Source organism: Lepus europaeus, chromosome 10, assembly GCF_033115175.1.
Source record: "Lepus europaeus isolate LE1 chromosome 10, mLepTim1.pri, whole genome shotgun sequence".
Lineage (NCBI taxonomy): Eukaryota > Metazoa > Chordata > Mammalia > Lagomorpha > Leporidae > Lepus > Lepus europaeus.
The window spans coordinates 45,528,472-45,549,856 of NC_084836.1; the positions used below are offsets into that span (position 1 = coordinate 45,528,472).

Below are 21,385 nucleotides of genomic sequence, written 5' to 3' on the forward strand. Positions count from 1 at the left end.
TGTTATTATAAGACACACAGGGTAACAAAAATCTTAATAGGACCATGTGTCTTGGGAATCTCCTCTCCATAAGTAACAATCTGTTTCATGGGCCAAATATATGAAGATCTAATTCTTTATAGAAGATATACAAGGATGGATTTCATACAAACACTCCCCTTTCATTAATGCATAGAATTAATCCTAGTAAAGATTTCTCCTGTTTATGCTACAGAAAATTTAGAAATGACATACAATAAGATCATCATTCAAACTCTTGCTTTTAGCATCCTAAGACCTTTTAGATTTTTAGAAGTATAGTTCTTTATGGCAATGATAAACCTCTCCACGCAGCTTTACATCAGTGGTACACAGCAGTGGGGTAGAAGAGAGTCATTTTAGGCTATTTGAACTACAGTAGCTCTCCTTCTGCTGGATTTTGTTTTTCGCAGACTCAGTCACCATAATTTCTCCTTCTTATGTACCCTGTGTGGGAAGGTTTGGGAAGGTATGTAGCCTAAGCACACCACAGTGCCTTGTGTCATTCACCTCACTGCATCTCATCACTTAGGCATTGCATTACCATTACAGTATCAGAAGAAGGGTGAGTCAAGTACAATAAAATATTTTGAGAGATATCTCATTCACATAATTTTTATTTTAGCATATTGTTATAATTCTTCAATTTTATTAGTAAACTTACAAATTAAACTTAATTATAGGTATGTATGTGAGGAAAAGCATTGTATAGATAGGATTTGGTGCTACCTGTTATTTTCAGGTATTCACTAGGGATCTTGCAATGTATCCTCCAAGGATAAGGAAGGAATACTCTACTGTCCCTTAAATACTCTTCCTCAGACTTAGAAAGGGAAATACTAACACCCTAGAAAGTTATCCATCAGAAAAAAAGGATTTTTGAGGGTCCAGTGCTGTGGCATAGCGGGTAAAGCCACTGCCTGCAGTGTCAGCATCCTATCTGGGCGCTGGCTCCAGTTCCAGCTGCTCCACTTCCCACCCAGCTCTCTGCTGTGGCCTGGGAAAGCAGTAGAAGATGACCCAAGTCCTTGGGTCCCTGCATCCTCATGGGAGACTTGGAAGAAGCTCCTGGCTCCAGGCTTCGGATCAGCCCAGCTCTGGCCGTTGAGGCCATCTTGGGGAGTGAACCAGCAGATGGAAGACCTCTCTCTCTCTCTGCCTCTGCTTCTCTGTAGCTCTGCCTTTCAAATAAATAAATAAATAAATCTGAAAAAAGAAAAAAGGATTTTGAAACCTGTCTTTCACAAAATTATGTGGGTTAACGCCCTGGCCTGAGGCGCTGGCATCCCATACGGGCGCCAGCCGGGCGCCAGTCGGAGTCCTGGCTGCTCCACATCCAATCCAGCTCTCTGCTATGGCCTGGGAAAGCAGTGGAAGATGGCCCAAATCCTTGGGCCCCTACACCTGCGTGGGAGACCTGGAAGAAGCTCCTGGCTCCTGGCTTCAGATCAGCGCAGCTCCGGCTGTTGCGGCCAATTGGGGAGTGAACCAGCAGATGGAAGACCTCTCTCTCTCTCTGCCTCTCCTCTCTCTAATTCTGAATTTCAATTAAATAAATAAATCTTTTTTAAAAAGTACCTATTACAAAGTCTCACAATAAACAGCCCCTTTTACAGTCACTTCTTGCCTTTGAGAACAGTATATCCACCTAGCGCATATTTAATTATCATACAATGAATGAGTGAAGTTAATGACAACCTGATTGCGCTCAGGAGCCAAACTCTGAAGGCTGGTGTTGTGGGTCCGCCTCTGAGACCACGTGACACTGACGTTAAGGCCTGCAGCAGCTTGTTCCCAATGGGAAACTACAATTCCCAGAATGCAGTCAAATTCCGTGGTCGTAATTCATCCGGGGAACGTCGTCTGCGTCTCCCTATTGGCTACGTAGAAGAAGCGCAGCATTGGTTGGGTAGGTGGGTTTTAGCGTAAGCACGCATGGAGACTGCGCAAATCTCCTCGTCTGAGTGCCGCGGAACTCATCTTGAGTGTAGGGCTGGCCGCCGACGGGATTTAAGGACGGCTTCGGTTCCGGCGTCACCGGAAGTAATTAGAAGATGGCGTCTTCTTCGCTGAGCGGGTCGGCTGCTGCCGGTGGGAAAAGTGAATTTCGTAACCAGAAGCGGAAGCCGGAGAACCCAGGCGAGTGTGTGTGAGAAGCGAAGCCTGGGGCTTCTGGAGGTTGATGTGCGATTTTTTTTTTCTTGGTTGTGGACATAGTAAGGCCGCCTGCCCCCTTTCCTGCGTAGCTGAGTATCTGTGATTGCTGCTGATTTGGAATGTTGGCTGGGTCTGCAGGGGTGTTCGGCCACGTGTTCCCAACTCGTTGCTTTTGCTGAAGGCCCTCAGAGCGAAGTTGTTGCGGAGGCCCTTTTGTGAAAGTTTGAGAGGCCGCTCCAGGTGGCGGCTCGTTTACAGAACGGGGACTAGGATGAGGTGGGAATAGGTAGTGTGTAATATAGGAGTGAGCGCTGGTGATGAAGGGGCGAGACAGACGTAGTGACGGGGGAAGGTGCTACCTGGCGCGTCAGACAGTAAAGGCATTTTGGAACCTGTAGCATTATTACTGTCGGATCGCTAGAATATTAGGTGATGCAGCTCCTGGTCTTCAAACTGCCTTCTTTTTTAATTGCTCTCTTGCGTTGTAGTCCGGTTCTACCCGTTTTCTCCTGTGTGAATGACAGGAAAAGAGGCTAGAGAAAGATCCCAGGAGTTGCTCAACCAAACCTCAAAGAAAATGTTAAAAATCGTCAATTCCCAGTCTGGATGTATTGGGAAGGTACTAAAAAAATTGGTGTATAACATCCATTGCAGAAAGTATACAATATAGTGTGGTTATGGTCCATCCAGCACTCAAGAAACTTGCAGTGAGACCGTTAAGTACGGCGGTTGTGCCATCATGCGCCTAAAGGCCAGTGTGTACTCCTTAGACCGTATTCTCCCTGCTGGTGCCTGAAGTAGCCATTCTAATCCCGTTGAATATTATGTTCCCTTTCTTCACACACTTTACCAACTGTCTGAGAAAGTCGTTTCTCAGGAATCTTTTATGAATGGAAGTGGGCTGTGTGCGTCTTTGCGTGTCTTACTTCTGAGGTTTGGGTTTGTTGTTTTTCAGTCAGAGTGACACTTGTCACTGCAGTTTTATTTTTTTCTCCACTATATGAATATATCTTGTGTTTTTTTTTTTTTTTTAATTCTGCCATTGGTGGGCATTGGCATTGTGCCCATTACTTGTTATTATAAACACTGCTGCTGTAAACATCTTTGTACATGTCATCTGGTTAACACACTCAAAAATTTCCCTAGATTATAAACATAAGATTTGCATCCTTGAAGTATAGGGCCTGTGTAGCCTTAACTCATTACTAAAGAGATTGTGTCTGTTTTGATTTGCACCAGCAGTAGATGATAGTTCTCATTCTTCTAAATCCAATTTAGTCTTTGGTATTAGATATGTACGTTTTGAATTTTAGTCACTTTGGTAGGTATGAAATGGTATCTGGTTGTGATTTTAATTTGAGCATTTCTGGGGCTGGTGTTGTGGTACAACAGGTTAAGCTGCTGTCTGCGACTGTGGCATTCAGTATTGGAGCAGAGGTTCCAATCTGTCTGTTCCACTTCCAGTCCAGCTCCCTGTTAATACTCCTGAGAAAGCAGCAGAAGATGGCCCAAGTACTTGGATCCTGGCCACCCATGCGGGAGACTTGGATGAAGTTCCACGCTGCTGACTTTGGCCTGGCCCAGGCTTGGCCATTGCGGTCATTTGGGGAGTGAACCAGCAGATTAAGATTGATCTCCCTCTGTGTCACTCTGCCTTTCAAATAAGTAAATTTTTAGACAATTTTTTGACTCTTCTTGATTACCAATGAGGTTGCACATATTTTTACATATTTGGGGGCTTTTATATTTTTTTCTATTGTGAAACTCCTATTTGTTTATTGAATAAGATTAAGAGTCACCCACTCCAATCCCTCCAACACCCTCCCCTCCAAGGCAGAAAAAGTAAATGGCTTTCAAAGCCAATCAGAAGTTTATTCAGATGTTTAAATTGGATGGGGACTTGGCCTGATATGCATTTTAAGTAATCACTGTTGTTGAATTTGAAAATTTTTTTACAAATGATATTGGGAAGTGAATGGTATATAAAGACTAATTAATATGCTGTGATTTGAACCAGAAATAGCAAAGTGGATGTAAGCATAAGAAAGAGAAAGCAAGTTTGGGGCTGGTGCTGTGGCATAGTAGGCCAAGCCTCCACCTCTGCACCGACATCTGTATAAGCACCGATTTGTGTCCTGGCTGCTCTTCTGATCCAGCTCTCTGTTTAAGGCCTGGGAAAGCCAGTAGAAGATGGCCCAACTTGGCCTACTGTGCCTGTGTGGGAAGACCGGAGGAGGCTCTTGGCTCCTGGCTCCTGGCTTTGGAGCTGCCCCACTCCGGCCTTTGTGGCCATGTGGGAAGTGAACAAGCCAAAGGAAGACCTTCCTCTCTCTCTCCCTCTGTCTGTTAACTCTCTGCCTCTCAATTTAAAAAATAAAATCTTAAAAAAGAAAGAAAGCAAGTTTGCCCAACTTAGGTAGGTAACATGGTCTAAAAAGACCTGGGGCTTTGTTAAAACAGGTTTCTGGCTGTCATCCAAAGATTTTTTTTTTTTTTAAGATTTATTTGTTTATTTAAAAAGCAGAATTACAGACAGAGAGGGAGAGACAGAGATTGATGTTTATCCATTGATGACTCCTCAAATGGTCTCAATGGCCAGGGCTGGGCTAGGCCAAAGCCAGGTGTTTCATACAAGTCTTTTATGTGGATGGCAGGGGCTCAAGCACTTGGCCCAGAGTACCTGGGACACAAACTAGCACCCATATGGGATGTTGGGGTTGCAGGTAGCTTTACTTGCTATGCCACAATGGCAGCCTCATCCCAGAGATTCTTGATTCAGTAGATTTAAGGTGAGGCCCAAGAATTGCATTTCTAACAAACTTCCAATTTATCATGATACTGCAGGTCTATATCATACCTTTGGGTAGAATTAAATCAGAGTATAGTTGTTGGATATGCTGAGTTCTTAAAGTCTGGGACCAGGAATTTTAATAAATAATGCAGGAGATAGTTTGTAGCCAATAATGAAGCATTTTCTTTTAGTGAAAAGAATGCTAGGCTGTGAGCTTTTTGTTACCTTAGGGGAATCAGTTAACCTTTTTGGATTGAATGTCTTTTCCTGAAAATGAGAATAATAATACTGGCTCTTTCTTTCATATATGAAAATTAAAGGCAGACAGATGTAGGCTCAGAAAGCTCTTTGGAAAATCTAAAATCCTATACCAGTGATTTTTAACTTCAAAGTATCAGCGTACACCAAAATTGGCATTAGAAAAAAAATTCTTTAAAGTTATTTATTTGAAAGGCAGAGTGACAAAGACAGAGAAACACAGAGAGAGAGAGATTCCATCTGTTGCTTCTCTCCCCATATCGTCACATTGGCCAGGATTGGGCCAGGTTGAAGCCAGGAGCTTCATTTGGGGCTTCCAAGTAGGTGGCAGGCCCACTTCTGCTGTCTTCCCAAGCACATTAGCAGGGAGCTGAATTGGAAATGGAGCATCCAGGAATTGAACTGGTGCTTATTGGGATGTGATGTTGCAGGCAGTAGCTTAACCCACTGTACCATAATGCCAGCCCCTAGAAATTTTTTATATAAACACACGTATGTCACACACAAACAAATATGTATAGATATATGCGCAGATTTTACTACAGGAAAGTCAGAAGGTTGTGTTTTTTAAGATAGCAATGTAAACACAATGATATCAGCTCTGATAGTTTAGTGCCTTAAAAGCTTGTTGAGTACCTACTATTTGCCAGGCATAATACCTACAAGTGTATTCTTCCCTTAAAGAACTTTGTCTTTTGTGGCAACTGAAATGTGTACAAATAATTTCAGTACATTGTGTGTTGATAATAACAGAGGCATGCTCTTTGACTTTTCAGTGGTGTGAAAAATGGAGGAAGAAGTGGAAATAAAGTATGCAGAATTTTGTGAATGTGTGCATATAGTGTCCAGAACGTAGTTAAAGTGTGATGTGTAAATTCTTTGCCCTCTGTAGATGAATCAGAGCTCCTCACTGTTCCTGATGGTTGGAAGGAACCAGCTTTCTCCAAAGAGGACAACCCTAGAGGACTCCTGGAAGAGAGCAGTTTTGCAACTTTGTTCCCCAAATACAGAGAAGCTTACTTGAAAGAATGTTGGCCTTTGGTGCAGAAAGCCTTGAATGAACATGTATGCCTCTTTTATACATTTTTTTGAGAATTTTCTTTTATTATCTTTGCTTTTAAGTAAACATTGATGAGTTTGCTTTTAAAGGTGCTAGTGTAGTACCTGTTTAGCTTGGTTCCTTTGTTATTTAATTTTTTTGAGAGAGAGAGATAGAGACAGAAAGAGTTCCATCCACTAGTCACTCCCTAAGTGTCTGCAACTGTTGGCCCAGCCAGGTAGAAATCAGAACGTAATCCAGATCTGCATCTACTGCCTCCCAGGGTGTGCATTAGCAGGAAGCTGGGATCTGTAGTGAAGCTCAGTTCAAACCCAGGCACTGATATGGAAGGCTGGCATCTTAACAGGCAGCTTAACAACTAGTCCAGATACCCACCCCTCCTCTGGTATTTTAAGTAGTTTCAGTAAGCTTTTTTTTTTTTTTTTTTTTTTTTTTTTTTGACTGGCAGAGTGGATAGTGAGAGAGAGACAGAGAGAAAGGTCTTCCTTTTTGCCGTTGGTTCACCCTCCAATGGCCGCTGCGGCCGGCACATCTCGCTGATCTGAAGCCAGGAGCCAGGTGCTTTTCCTGGTCTCCCATGCGGATGCAGGGCCCAAGCACTTGGGCCATCCTCCACTGCCTTCCCGGGCCATAGCAGAGAGCTGGCCTGGAAGAGGGGCAACCGGGATAGAGTCCGGCGCCCCAACCGGGACTAGAACCCGGTGTGCCGGCGCCGCAAGGCGGAGGATTAGCCTGTTAAGCCACGGCGCTGGCCATAAGCTTTATTCTTATAGTTAATAAAACTAAATTTCCTTGAAAAATGTATATATCTTTAAATATTTTTAAAAAGTTATTTATTTTAAAGTCAGAGTTATACAGAGAGAAGGAGAGGCAGAGTGAAAGAGAGAGAGAGGTCTTCCATCCGCTGGTTCACACCCCAGCTAGCCGCAATGGCCGGAGCTGCGCCGATCTGAAGCCAGGAGCTTCTTCCAGGTCTCCCACACGGATGCAGGGGCCCACATTGGGCCACCTTCCACTGCTTTCCCAGACCATAGCAGAGAGCTGGATCAGAAGTGGAGCAGCCGGGACTGGAACTGGCGCCCATATGGGCTAGCACTGCAGGCAGCCACTTTACCTGCTACGCTACAGCACCAACCCATAAATTTTTTTTTTTTTAAGAAGTGGAAAGTATATGTACCTTGAATACTTCAGGGATATTGTGGAGTATCAGAAACTTACCTGTGAAGTCCAAATTTCTGAATGCCTGTTCTACGCTATAATGGTTGCCATGTTGTCTGTCTAGTTTGAGCTGAGTCATGCTTTTAATTATTTAAATTTCATTTTTTAAAAAAAAAACTTATCTGGGATTAGCACTGTGACATAGTAGGTTAAGCCTCTACCTGCAATGGTGGCATCCTATATGGATGCCAGTTTGAGCCCTGGTTGTTCCATTTCCAATCCAGATCCCTGCTGATGTGCCTGGGAAGGCAGCAGCAGGTGGCCCAAGTGCTTGGACCCCTGCACCCATGTGGGAGACCTAGAGGAAACTCTCGACTCCTGGCTTTGGTCTTGCCCAGCCCCAGCTAGTGCAGCCATTTGGGGAGTGAACCAGCAGGTGGAAAATCTCTCTCTCACTCCGTCTCTCTTCTCTGTTCTCTGTAACTCTGCCTTTCAAATAAATAAAAAATAAATCTTAAAAAAATAAAAGACTTATTTAATTATTTGAAAGGCAGAGTGTCAGAGAGAGAGAGAGAGATCTTCCATCTGCTGGTTGATTCCTGAAATGCCTACAATAGACAAGGCTGGGCCAGGCCAGAGCCAGGAGATAGCAATTCCATCTGAGTCTCCATGTGGATGACAGGGACCCAAGTACTTGGGCCATCATCTGCTATTTACCAGGTACATTAGCAGGAAACTGGATCAGAAGCAGAAAAGCTGAAACTAAGTACCAGCACTCTGTATTCCAAGCAGCTGCTTGACCTGCTGTGTAGCAACACCCTCCCTGCTTAACTTTCTTTTTTAAAAATAATTAATTAATTAATTGATTAATTTGAAAGGCAGAGCCACAGAGAGGCAGACGGGGGGTGGGGGGGAGTCTTCCATCCCGTGGTTCACTTCCCAAATGGTTGCAACAGCCAAAGCTCGGCTGATCTGAAGCCAGGAGCCAGGAGCTTCTTCCAGGTGCAGGAGCCCAAGGTCTTGGACCCTCTACTGCTTTCCCAGACCATAGCAGAGAGCTGGATCAGAAGAGGAGCAGCCAGGATTTGAACTGGCGCCCGTATGGGATGCTGGCACTGCAGGCTGCAGCTTTACCCACTATGCCACAGTGCCTGCCCCTTAACTTTCATTTTAAATGAAATATGGGTATAACCAACACTTACTTTTAGCTGCTTCCATGCCCCTATAGCAGTAGATTTATTTTTGTTTTTCAAATTAGTGATTGAAATCCACTAGTGGATTAAGAAGTAAATTCAGTGGCTGTAACAAGCCTTTGAAATGAGATTATTTGATGTGTGATAAGGGCCTGATAGTTTTGTGAAGCTTTTGGCTTGGCTACATTTGTGTTTGTGTATATACATGTGTACTAGGTTGTGTTATAACATATTTCTCACAGGTAGGACTGTTCTGGAGTTGGTATGCCTTTTGGTTCAGTAAGGTTGTGTTTTAACAGCTGTCTACATCTAGTGTTTTAACAGCTGTCTACATCTAGAATTAAACTTTTTTTCTATGCAAACGCATGGTGATCTAACCTCATATTGAATTGTTCTTCATTCACTGTTAAAATGCATGGAGATGATACTCATAAGTAAGAAACTAGTATTTTTATTTGCATTCTTGAAAACTGTTTCTTCCTATTGTGAGTTAATTGATTTTCTGAATTATTGCTTCTTTCTAAACAGGGCAGAGCTTGTTTTTGCTTTGTATGTAGCCCTCTAAACAGCTAGAAAAAAGTTTGAAAGGGAAAGTCAATTCTCATTCTAAGCAGCAGAGTAGATTGGGGCCGAGTCTAGGATAGGACTATACAGCTTTGCATTTTTACTTTAGGTCTTTAAGTATGGCCTCAGTAGGATTAAGGTATATTTTTTAAACTTAGAGATAATCTTTATTCTAGTAAGTACAAGGTATTATAATGCCAAGTATGTGAAAGATCTTCAAAAAGTTCATGGGAGGTGTGTATTGTAAAAAAGCTTTACATGGCTGGCGCCGTGGCTCACTTGGCTAATCCTCCGCCTGCGGCACCGGCACCCCAGATTCTAGTCCCAGTTGGGGTGCTAGGTACTAGTTCCGGTTGCTCCTCTTCCAGTCCAGCTCTCTGCTGTGGCCCTGCAGTGCAGTGGAGGATGGCCCAAGTGCTTGGGTCTCTGCACCCGCATGGGAGACCGGGAGGAAGCACCTGGCTCCTGGCTTCGGATCAGCGCAGCGCCGGCCGTAGCGGCCATTAGGGGAGTGAACCAATGGAATGAAGACCTTTCTCTCTCTCTCTCACTGTCTATAACTCTACCTGTCAATTTTGGGGGGGAAAAAAAAAACTTTACATGGATTTAGAAATTTTTTTGCATTAAAATAAACATTTTAATTCCACTTCCCCAAAAAATTTTTAATAGATGTATTCATGTATTTGAAAGGCAAAGTGACAGAGAAAGAGATCTTCCATTTGCCATAACAGCTGTTTCTGGCCAGGCTGAAGCCAGGAGCCAGAAATTTCATCCTACTCTCCCACATGGTTGGCGAGTACTTGGGTCATCTACTGTCTTTCCAGGATCATTAGCAGGAAGCTGAATTGGAAGTGGAGCCTGGACTTGAACCAACATTCTGATATTGGGCTTAACCCACTGTGCCACAATGCCAGCCTCTCCCACAAACTTTTGGAGTACCCCTGTAAATGGTTTCAAATTGCTCTAGTTTCCTTTTTTTATTTTTTTTATTTTTGACAGAGTGGATAGTGAGACAGAGAGAAAGGTCTTCCTTTTGCCATTGGTTCACCCTCCAATGGCTGCCGTGGCCAGCACACCGCACTGATCCAAAGGCAGGAGCCAGGTGCTTCTCCTGGTCTCCCATGGAGGTGCAGAGCCCAAGTACTTGGGCCATCCTCCACTGCACTCCCTGGCCATAGCAGAGAGCTGGCCTGGAAGAGGGGCAACCAGGATAGAATCTGGCGCCCCGACCGGGACTAGAACCCGGTGTGCCGGCGCCACTAGGCAGAGGATTAGCCTGTTGAGCCACGGCGCCGCTTTCTAGTTTCCTTTGTATTCTGTGAGGTATGAAAGTCATCAAATGTCTGTCATTTACATTTATTCAGCTTCTTCAGGGAGTTGATATAATTTGAAAGTTGACTTAATGGCACAGAAATAGTTTTGATAGGAGAGACTATAATTTTCTGAAACTGAATTTTTTTAAGACAAGTGTGTATTTGCTTTTTCTTTCTTTTATAGCATGTTAAGGCAACCCTGGACCTGATTGAAGGTAGCATGACTGTCTGCACTACAAAGAAGACTTTTGATCCATATATCATCATTAGGGCCAGAGATCTAATAAAACTGTTAGCAAGGAGTGTTTCGTTTGAACAGGTAAGTCTAGAGCTATGGAGATGTTGCTTGTTTACATCAACATTGGACAGCCTATAACACTGCATGATCCCTCCATCATCAAGCTTTCATGTTTGTGATTAGCTGTCATTAGCCTAGACTTGTAAAATAAATGTAATTTTAAAGAATATTCTTTTTATTTTTCCGAAAGGCTGTACGAATTCTTCAGGATGATGTGGCTTGTGACATCATTAAAATAGGTTCTTTAGTAAGAAATAAAGAAAGATTTGTAAAAAGAAGACAGCGGCTTATTGGTCCCAAAGGATCTACATTGAAGGTACTTTCTATGAGTGGAAAACTTCAGTTTCTGGCTCTGTCATTAATTTTTCAGTGTTTTAAATTTCAGTTTGCTGTTGTTTTCATACAGGCATTGGAACTCTTAACAAACTGTTACATTATGGTTCAGGGAAATACAGTTTCAGCTATTGGACCTTTTAGTGGTTTAAAAGAGGTAAGAACTATTATCTTCAATTAACTTGCAGCAAAGAACATATTAAATAATTTGATTATAATTCATTGTGTAGTATATTGTTTTGTGAATTTATTTTTTAAACATTTTACTTACTTATTTGAAAGTAAAGAGTTAGAGAGGGAGAGACAGATCTTCCATCCACTGGTGTACTCCACAAATGGCCAGGGCTGGGCAAACTGGAGCCAGGAGTTTCATCCAGATCTCTCATGTGGGTAGCAGGAGCCCAGGCACTTGGGCCATCTTATGCTGCTATTCCAGGCCATTAGCAGGGAGTTGGAGCTGCTGCACAAACCAGCACCCATATGGGATGTCCGTTTTGCAGGTTGTGGCTTTACCTGCTATACCACAGTGCTAGCACCCTTTGTTTCTTAGAATATACTTTGATTTCCTGTTAGTAGATACCTTATACATAGTATATATATTTTGAGATAATCATCACTCCTGTACCCTCATATGTTATGATCAACCTTGTCAACAGAGATGTCTTTTTGTTTGTTTTTAAAAATTTATTTATTTGAAAGTCAAACTTACAGAGAGAAGGAGAGAGACAAAGAGAAGGAACTTCTATGATTCACTCCCTCGATGGCCACAACAACCAGAGCTGTACCAGGTTGAAGCCAGGAGGTTCCAAGTCTACCATGTGGGTAGCAGGGGCCCAAGCACCTGCTTTTCTCAGGCCATCAGCAGGGAGCTGGATTGGAACTGGAGTAGCTGGGATGCAAACTGGTGCCCATATGGGTTGCTGGCATTGCAGGAGGTGGCTTGTCCTGGTACGCCACAACACCAACCCCTAGAGATATCTATTTCTGATTTAGATCTATGCATCATCACTCTTCCCACTACAAAATTTAAGTGTGCATTTAAGATCTTAGTCTGTAGCACATATGAGAAACATGGTGTTGTTGGGTACGCTCAAATAATTGGAAAACTGAGCAGAGATCTCATTACTTGGAATAATCTGTACAGCTAGTAAAGATCAGACTTTGAAAACCTTTCCCTTCAAAATCTATTTTCTTTTGTTTCAGTTTGAGTATAATATCTAATGTTTTCATGAATGTTTTCTTTATTTTGTCAACTCAGAGTTGTGAGAATATGTGTGGAGCAAATACTGTTTCTGTTAACTTTTTTTTGTTGTTTCTATTCTCTGGGTTTGGTTGTGTGATTTTACTGACTTTCTAGGGCCCCTCCCCTTTTTAAAAGATTTATTTATTTGTTTGAAAGGCAGAATGACAGAGAGGCAGAGGCATAGAGAGGTAGATCTTCCATCTGCTGGCTTACTCCCCAAATGGCTGCAAGGGCTGGAGCTGTGCTGATCGGGAGCCAGGAGCTTGTTCTGGGCCTCTCACACAGGTGCAGGAGTCCGAAGACTTGGGGCCATCTTGTACTGCTTTCCCAGGCCATAGCAGAGAGCTGGATCAGAAGTGGAACTGCCAGGACTCAAACCAGCGCCCATATGGGATACCGGCCCTGCAGGCAACAACTTTACCTGCTGTGCCACAGCGCCGACCCCGAGCCTTTAATAGTATTTCTGTTGGCCCTTTTTCTCATAAATTGCCCATTTTTCATGGGGTAGTAATAAATATTGAATATGGTTTTGTAAAGTGTTTAAGATATATTATTTAATTCTTACAACAGATTATTGAGGTATATAGTTTTATCTCTGTATTATAAGAGAAAACTGGGGCTGGCACCACAGCTCAATAGGCTAATCCTCCACCTGCGGCGCCAGCACACTGGGTTCTAGTCCCAGTCGGGGTGCTGGATTCTGTCCCGGTTGCTCCTCTTCCAGTCCAGCTCTCTGCTGTGGCCTGGGAGTGCAGTGGAGGATGGCCCAAGTGCTTGGGCCCTGCACCCACATGGGAGACCAGGAGACCTGGCTACTGGCTTCCGATCAGCGCGGTGTACCGGCTGCAGTGGCCATTGAGGGGTGGACCAACGGTAAAAGAAGACCTTTCTTTCTCTCTCTGTCTCACTGTCCACTCTGCCTCTCAAAAAAAAAAAAAAAAAGAAAAGAAAAGAAAACTGGAAAGAAAAATCAAGTGCTTTTCCTGTATGTGTTTGAATTCGTAGTCCCAGTATTTGGGCTGTCATTTTTTGACTCTAAATTCAGCAGTCTTTCCCCCTAAATCACATAGCTCCAGAGTGTTGCTGTTATTAGTTCTCTATATCACATTTTAGCAGCCATTGGGAAACTTTATTGTATTTTAGGGAGTTTGACTACTCAGGAAAGATTTAGAAGCCAGTCCCTGATTCATAGGATATTTTGTAGTATAGTAGTCATCTATCCAGTTCATTAAGATGCTTATAAGTAACTAATTCACTTTTCTTTGCAAATTTCAGGTACGGAAAGTAGTCCTAGATACTATGAAGAACATTCATCCAATTTATAACATTAAAGTGAGTTTTGATTACATATGACCATGCCAGTGATTGTTATGTAGAAACCTAGGGTAGGAGTCAGCTCATTCAACTTAACCAAGTCTTGTAGTTGCTTCTTTGGAAGCCTGGGTTTCCTTGGCGTACAGTGTGAGGACTATTGAAAGGAATGCTGTCATGTGTTATATGGTTCTAACACAATGATTGGCTCCAGAGAATTTGTTGTAGATGATAGCAATCAGTATTCTTAGATTATGAGCCCCCATGTGATGTTTAAAGATTCAGTCTTTCAAGACTGATTTTCTACTAAAATATGGAACATCTCAGATAATTTTAAAACCTTTTTTTGGAACTTAACACTCAAATTGGATCTGTTTTATTCTTGTATACAAAGTTTGTGATTATACCTAGAGAGGTAAACATGGTATAATGAGCCATTTTATGATGATTGTTGAACATTCTATTTAAAGATGAGAAAATTAAATTAAGAAGTTACTGTTAGATTGAAAGTGATTTTGAGTTACAATGGGATGTTACAGATAAAAGGACAGTCAGTTGTGTGTCTGATACCTGCTTTGCATCCTTTTATGTTCCAGTGTCTGTAAATGTGAAATGGATCAGGAGAAATTTGAGAGTATTGGATTTTGTCTAATCACAAGAGTAATTGTTTTTCTCAGTTGCTATTGAAAGCTTGCTGCTTATAGGGATAAGCTAATTTAGAACCCTCCCTGCTGTTAATAAGTTTTAAAAGTTTTAATGAAATAATGGTTGAAAAGCTGAGTTAGTATCATTTTTATCTCCTTTTATATTTTAGGAGATCTACTTTTTAAAAAAAAAAAAAAAAGATTATTTATTTGAAGGGCAGAGTTACAGAGAGAGATCTTCCATCAGCTGGTTCACTCCCCAAATGGCCACAGTGGCCAGGGCTGGGCCAGACTGAAGCCAGGAGCCAGAAGATGCATCTGGGCCTCCCACATGGGTTTAGTGGCCCAAGGACTTGGGCTATCTCCCACTGCTTTCCCAGGCACGTTAGCAGAGAGCTGGAACAGAAGTGGAGCAGCTGTGCTTCAAACTGGTACCCATATGGAATGCTGGCATTGAGGGCAGTGGCTTATCCCATTTCACCATAATGCCATTCCCATACATTTCTTAATCTAAAATGTTAATGGTTTTCTGATGCTTGGATAAATTACACATTTATAATTATAATTGAAATGTTATATATTTTGTTTTTAGAACTGATTTAATTCCACTGAAGAGACTAGGAGCTATTCCTTACTACTTTTGTTATTTATAGAAGCAATATTTATAATGCCTTACTTTGTCATATGTACGTGTTAAAATTTTTTACTTTGTTTGGTACATGACTAAAGACCTTAATGATTAAACGAGAGCTGGCAAAAGATTCTGAATTACGAACACAAAGTTGGGAAAGATTTTTGCCACAGTTTAAACACAAAAATGTGAATAAACGCAAGGAACCAAAGAAGAAAACTGTTAAGAAAGAGTATACACCGTTCCCACCTCCACAGCCAGAAAGTCAGGTTAGTATTACATTGTTGAACCTTACATGAGGGGAAACTGCTTCAACCTATTTTGTCACAAACTTTATTGAGCATATTTTAGGTGGAGTATGTTTGTATATGTAGGTAGACAGAAGAGATAAAAGTAAATACTTATAGGCAAATGTGAAGCTAAGTAAATCTTGAGTTAGGGCATATTTTGAGCCAAGTACATTATGAGTGTAAACTTATTAAGGTGACTGATGGTCAGTTGTGTCCCTGTAGCCTCTGTAAATGATAAATTCAGTGATTTAGCCCACAGTATTCTCTACTTAGCAACATTCTCATGACTGTGTCCTATATGCCTGTTCCTGTTAAGAAATATTTTAAAGATTTATTTATTTATTTGAAAGGCAGAGTTAGATCTTTCATCCACGGATTCACTTCCCAAATGGCTGCAACAGCCAGTGCTGGGCCAGGGTGAAGCCAGGTGCCAGGAGCTTCTGGGTCTCCCACATGAATGCAGAGGCCCAAGCACTTGGGCCATCTTCTGCTGCCTTCCCAGGCCAATTAGCCGGGGCTGGATTGGAAGTAGAGCAGCCAGGTCTTGAACCAGTGCCCATATGGGATGCTGGCATCACAGGTGGCAGCTTAACCCGCTGTACCACTATGCCAGCCCCCAGTTATGAATTCTTAAATTCTGTATCTAAGTCGTAAGTATCTTCCTTTATGTCAACTGTCTCCTTCATTTCATTTCCCATCGTGACCAATATTTCCTTTTATTTCTTGCTCCATCACTGATTTCTTCCATGCTGCCTTTTCTTCCTGCCTTCCCAGAAAAAGTTTTTAAAACTAGAATCAGTTTCAAAATGTGACTTCTTTCCCAGAATGTGGATACCAAACTAAGCTAGAGAAAAATCTTACCTTTGGATTAAATTCACTAACAATTTATGTTTCCAGCTTGAGATGAGTGAGTCCTTGGAGTCATGTCTTGGTTCTGTGTGTCCTCTGTTTCTCTCAGTGCTTGCCTTTTCCACAGATGGCAATGTATTTTACACCAGTGAAGTAATTGAGGCAGGCGGACAAGAACCCTTTTAGTTCTTCTTTCCCTGTAATTTTTCTCCCATCTGTTTTGACCTTTTCTGCTTGTTCTTTGATCTTCACCTATCTCCAAAGGGATCTTGCTTCATTCTTCTTTCCATTGGCTCTATCTTCCCTCTTTACTAATTTTTCTACTCAGTGTATTAACTCATTTCTTTCTGAATATCATTTTTATTGCTTCTCTACAGCTCTGTGTTTGGAGTTTTTTGGGGAAAGTTTGATGAAAGGTCAAGGGAAAAGGGAATGATGGTCATGGTGAAAAAACAATGGAAGTGTTGGATCATGGAGTCTGTTTGGGAAAGAGAAAAAAAATGAGACAGAAGGAAACTGATAGAGGAAAATGGATTGAATCAGTTACTAAGTTGTGCCTTCATAGCATCTGTCATTCTTAGAGCCCTCTCTTGTGTAATTGGCTTATCTTTCTTCCCCTGAAAGCTTCTCAGAACAGCAGTGTCTCATTTGACTTGCTCTGACACTGTTATGTAACTCATCTGTGCCTCAATTTTCCCATGCTCAAAATGGGGTTAATGGTAATACCTATCTCAAAAAATTGTTAATGAGAGTTAAATGAGTTGGTAGAGAGCTTAGAACAATACCTTAGATATAACAATGCTTTCTAAGTGTGAGATGGATCGGATATATACACTGACTGTATATTGAATGGACACACTGATTTCTCTAATTATTCATTAAATCCTGACAATGGTTGCTGTTCATTCTGCATGCCATTCACTACTGTATTCTAAGCTATTATTTTTCTCCATTCTTCTGTACCTTATTAAAAGAGTGGTTTGATGTTTATTCACTCATCCCAGAGGCTTTCAGTCATTTGTAGTCAGGTCTTACCTCCTCTGCGTGGCATTCAGGCTTTTTTTTTTTTTCCAGGCAGAGTTAGACAGGGAGAGAGAGCAACAGAGAGAGAGTTATAGACAGTGAGAGAGAGACAGACAGGTCTTCCTTCCGTTGGTTCACTCCCCTAATGGCTGCTACAGCCGGCACTGCGCTGATCCGAAGCCAGGAGTCGGGTACTTCCTCCCTGTCTCCCATGTGGGTGTAGGGCCCAAGCACTTGGGCCATCCTCCACTGCACTCCCGGGCCACTGCAGAGAGCTGGCCTGGAAGAGGAGCAACAGGGACAGAATCCGGCGCCCCAACCAGTACTAGAACCCGGGGTGTTGGCGCTGCAGGCAGAGGATTAGCCAAATTAGCCATGGCGCCGGCCAGTATTCAGGCTTCTTCCAGCTTCCCTAAAACTCATCCTTCCAGTTTCCTCTCGGTCTTTTCTGAAACACTTTTCATCTTACCCACGCTTGGCTGTTTTGTATTCCAAAAACACATTGCCTACATCCCTACTTCCAAGGTTTTGTGTACCTCTCAGCTTGGAGCACAGTTCCTTAGTTTAATGTAGCTAATTTTATGAATTAATTATGGAGTTTTGATTTTGATGTTTTTACCGTAGGGACTTTAAGATTTTTGTAAAATGTGATCTCTTGTCTACATTATTTCTTTTTGTTCTTTTTTTTTTAAGATTTATTTATTTTACTTGACCGTCACAATTACAGAGAGAAAGAGAGAGGTCTTTTACCCACTGGTTTACTCCCCAGATGGCCGCAGCGGCCGGAGCTGCACTGATCCAGCGCCAGGAGTCAGGAGCTTCCTCCGGGTCTCCCACAAGGGTGCAGGGGCCCAAGGACTTGGGCCATCTTCCTCTGCTTTCCCAGGCCACAGCAGAGAGCTGGATCAGAAGTGGTGCAGCTGGGTCTTGAACCGGCACCCATATGGTACTCCAGCACTGCAGGTGGCGGCTTTACGTCACAGTGCCAGCACCTCTTTTTTTTTTTTTTTTTTTTTTTTTTCTTTTTAAGATTTATGTATTTATTTGACAGAGTTACAGAGAGGCAGAGTCAGAGAGAGAGGTCTTCCATCTGCTGGTTCTCTCTCCCCAAAAGGCTGCAACAGCTGGAGGTAGGCCAATCTGAAGCCAAGGAGCCAGGAGCTTCTTTTGGATCTCTCACGTGGAGATCTTGCCCTTTCCTAGACCATAGTGGAGAGCTGGATCAGAAGTGGAGTAGCCGGGACTCGAATGGGTACCCATTTAGGATGCTGGTACTGCAGGCGGTGGCTTTACCCACTACAGCACAGTGCTGGCCCCTGCCTACATTATTTCTGATGTGATATTAATACTGTCCTCAACAGATTGATAAGGAATTGGCCAGTGGTGAGTACTTTTTGAAGGCAAGTCAGAAGAAGCGACAGAAAATGGAAGCAATAAAGGTAAGACCGTCTTATTTCACAACATACAAAACAAAATTAATAGGTACTTCAGTTATTTAACTAAAAATTGTATTTTAATAATGTGCTTTGTCTTAATGTAGGCTAAACAAGCAGAAGCTCTCAGTAAGAGACAAGAAGAAAGAAATAAAGCTTTTATTCCACCAAAAGAAAAACCAGTTGTGAAGCCTAAGGAAGGTAATGTTTTTCAGCTGTTGATAGGATATGAGTCTTATTAAAAGTAAAGTCATAGTGAATGTGTCTGTGTGTCTGAGTGTTAAGTAAAGAAATAACCGTATTTTCCATTAGTTTTCTTAGCATTTCATTCATTACTAATCCTGTGACTAGAAATGACTGAGGTAATATAACATGTAATAGCAGCTGATGACTTAAAGAGTGCCCCAAAATTACAGTCCTCCCAGACCTGTGAACTGTGCTTGGGAAATACTTAGTTGTATAGACATAAATCTGGAGCAGTCAGTGTAGCCTCTGTAAAAATAAAAGTAACTGAAGCAGTACGGTCCCTGAGCTCTGTTTCATGCCTCTCAAAGAAGGTTTATCAGAAAGTGTGCATGTCTTCTCTTTCTTTATGTGAGCTGGGCATGCACTTTGTTCCTGTATTGTCAACATGAATATCTTGTCACCTGGGACTAACGGGTGCCAACAAAGTAATGACAGAAAGGTCTTATTCAGGGACTGTTAAAAAGACGTGAAGAGAAGACACTGTCATGCCTTTTCTTCTACATTTCTAGCCTCATTCTCATTCCTCCTCTCCCCTTTTTACATTTTCTTTCCCTCTGGTAACACCTGTACTGCTCCTAAAGTAATCCTCCAGAATGACTGGTACACAGGATTCAAGGATCACCAGCAAGTTTATACATAAATTATCAGCCATAACTTAACATATATAACCCATTACAATTCTAGTGTCTCATATTGCTTTAGTGTTAATAGCTTTAAAAGTACTGTATTTTATATAGCTCAGAGGTGATGTAGAAGTTACTAAGTATCTGCATTTTAATTTCCAGTCAGTACATTCTGTTAGTAAATTGCTTTGCAGGTGCTCAGTAGCTGGTTAGCCCTGGTCTGTAGTGATTAATAAGAGTAGCAGCTCTCATAGTGGAAACTTTACCTGTCTGTGCTCCTCAAGTTGTTGGGTGGTTTGTATGATGAGGTTTTATCTTGTGAGTTTTAATATTCTAAAGACTAAACTTGGCTTTATATATATATATATATATATATATATTTTTTTTTTTTTTTCTTTTTGACAGGCAGAGTTAGACAGTGAGAGAGAGAGACAGAGAGAGAAAGGTCTTCCTTCCATTGGTTCACCCAAATGGCTGTAATGGCTCGCGCGCTGTGCCGATCCAAAGCCAGGAGCCAGGTGCTTCCTCCTGGTCTCCCATGCAGGTGCAGGGCCCAAGCACTTGGGCCATCCTCCACTGCACTCCCAGGCCACATAGAGAGCTAGACTGGAAGAGGAGCAACCGGGACTAGAACCTGGGGTGCTGGCGCTGCAGGCGGAGGATTAGCCTAGTGAGCCGCGGCGCCGGCCTCGTGTCTACTTTTCACTAGTACATGTTTAAAGTACTTATGATTTGTTTTCTCTCAGTTTGAAGAAATTTCTAACTTTTCTTTAGAAAGATATTTTATAACATTGCCTTCCAATTCTCTAAAATTATTTTAAGCATGTGCCCTTTATTTTTGACTTGGTAAAATCTATACAATTACATTACATATGTTTTATTTTTAATTTTTCTAGCTTCTACTGAAACTAAAATTGATGTGGCTGCTATCAAGGAAAAAGTAAAGAAAGCCAAGAACAAGAAATTGGGAGCACTTACAGCTGAAGAAGTTAAGCTTAAAATGGAAGCAGATGAAAAGAAAAAGAAAAAAAAGTAATATGTAAAAAAAAAAACTGAACTAAAACTTATGTCATTATCTCCTTTTGTAAAGGATTTTGAGAATCTAAGGTATTAATTGCCTTATCTGTGAGAAAAACTGCTCCGATCACTTCTGAGTTTCTTTTATTCATAGAACAGTGTTCTTTATAAATTATTGTATTCTCCACATGTGTTTTGAAAACTTTGTACTAAAAAGTAGTGTATGTCTTCTTGTACATTGTACCTAATCAGATCCAGGGAGGTTTTGTCCAAGTATGATTTTAGTAATTTTTAAGGTTTTTTTATATAGAGAGATTTTTGGAATATGATTATAATTGTCCATTAAAGCCAATGTCTGATGCCATTGGTTTTTAAAATATAATAAATGTCTCAGCATTTCGTTTTGAAAAGACTAAATGAAGTTTTTTCAGTGTTTGCTTTTTCTTTCTCCCTCCTTAATCACAAAGTAAATATTTAGGTTTATACCTTTTTATGGATTCATTTTATATTTCATTCCAGGATTAAACAGCTCATAAGCAGAAAATCAAGGCATCTGAAGTCAAATCTCATACTCTTCTACTCTTGAGTCTGGGAAAGTGGTAACCAGAAAGACTTCAAATTGTAAGAGAGCAGGGAAATCTAGAATCGTGTTAAATCAGCAAATGAGAACTGTTTCTAATGTTTTTAACTAATGAGGGCTTCTGGAGTATTACTTACAATCACCTAATCCAGCTTACTGATCTTACACATTGGAAGCTGAAACCTGGGCTCGGGTACTCACTGAACGCCCAACTTTGACAACCGCTGTACATTGTTTATCTGTATAAAAATGGAAAGTAAAGATGAGTTTGTCTGATAGAGTTAGGAAGTTAAACAGTTTTCCTTTTTGAGTTTGGACTTCTACAGCGGCTTTCATTTTTTCCCCCTGAAAT

At 41.7% G+C, this 21,385-nt stretch overlaps 1 protein-coding gene across 1 annotated transcript; it reads left to right on the forward strand.

Annotated features, from left to right (window-relative positions):
- The first annotated feature begins 1,989 nt into the window (after positions 1–1,989).
- Positions 1,990–21,341, forward strand: KRR1 (KRR1 small subunit processome component homolog). The gene is made up of 10 exons (XM_062203203.1): positions 1,990–2,157; positions 6,117–6,289; positions 10,697–10,831; positions 11,001–11,126; positions 11,217–11,300; positions 13,662–13,718; positions 15,071–15,241; positions 18,496–18,573; positions 18,675–18,768; positions 20,333–21,341. Exons 1-10 carry the CDS (start codon positions 2,073–2,075, stop codon positions 20,470–20,472), a joined length of 1,143 nt encoding a protein of 380 aa, XP_062059187.1. The 5' UTR covers positions 1,990–2,072; the 3' UTR covers positions 20,473–21,341.
- Positions 21,342–21,385: the final 44 nt, after the last annotated feature.

What these genes read in the sequence shown, in the direction of transcription:
- KRR1 (XM_062203203.1), top strand. Translation starts at nt 2,073, where the DNA reads ATGGCGTCTTCTTCGCTGAGCGGGTCGGCTGCTGCCGGTGGGAAAAGT. An exon ending in GCGGAAGCCGGAGAACCCAG is followed by an intron (nt 2,158 to 6,116) that starts GCGAGTGTGTGT and finishes TGCCCTCTGTAG; the next exon opens with ATGAATCAGAGCTCCTCACT. An exon ending in CTTTTAGTGGTTTAAAAGAG is followed by an intron (nt 11,301 to 13,661) that starts GTAAGAACTATT and finishes TGCAAATTTCAG; the next exon opens with GTACGGAAAGTAGTCCTAGA.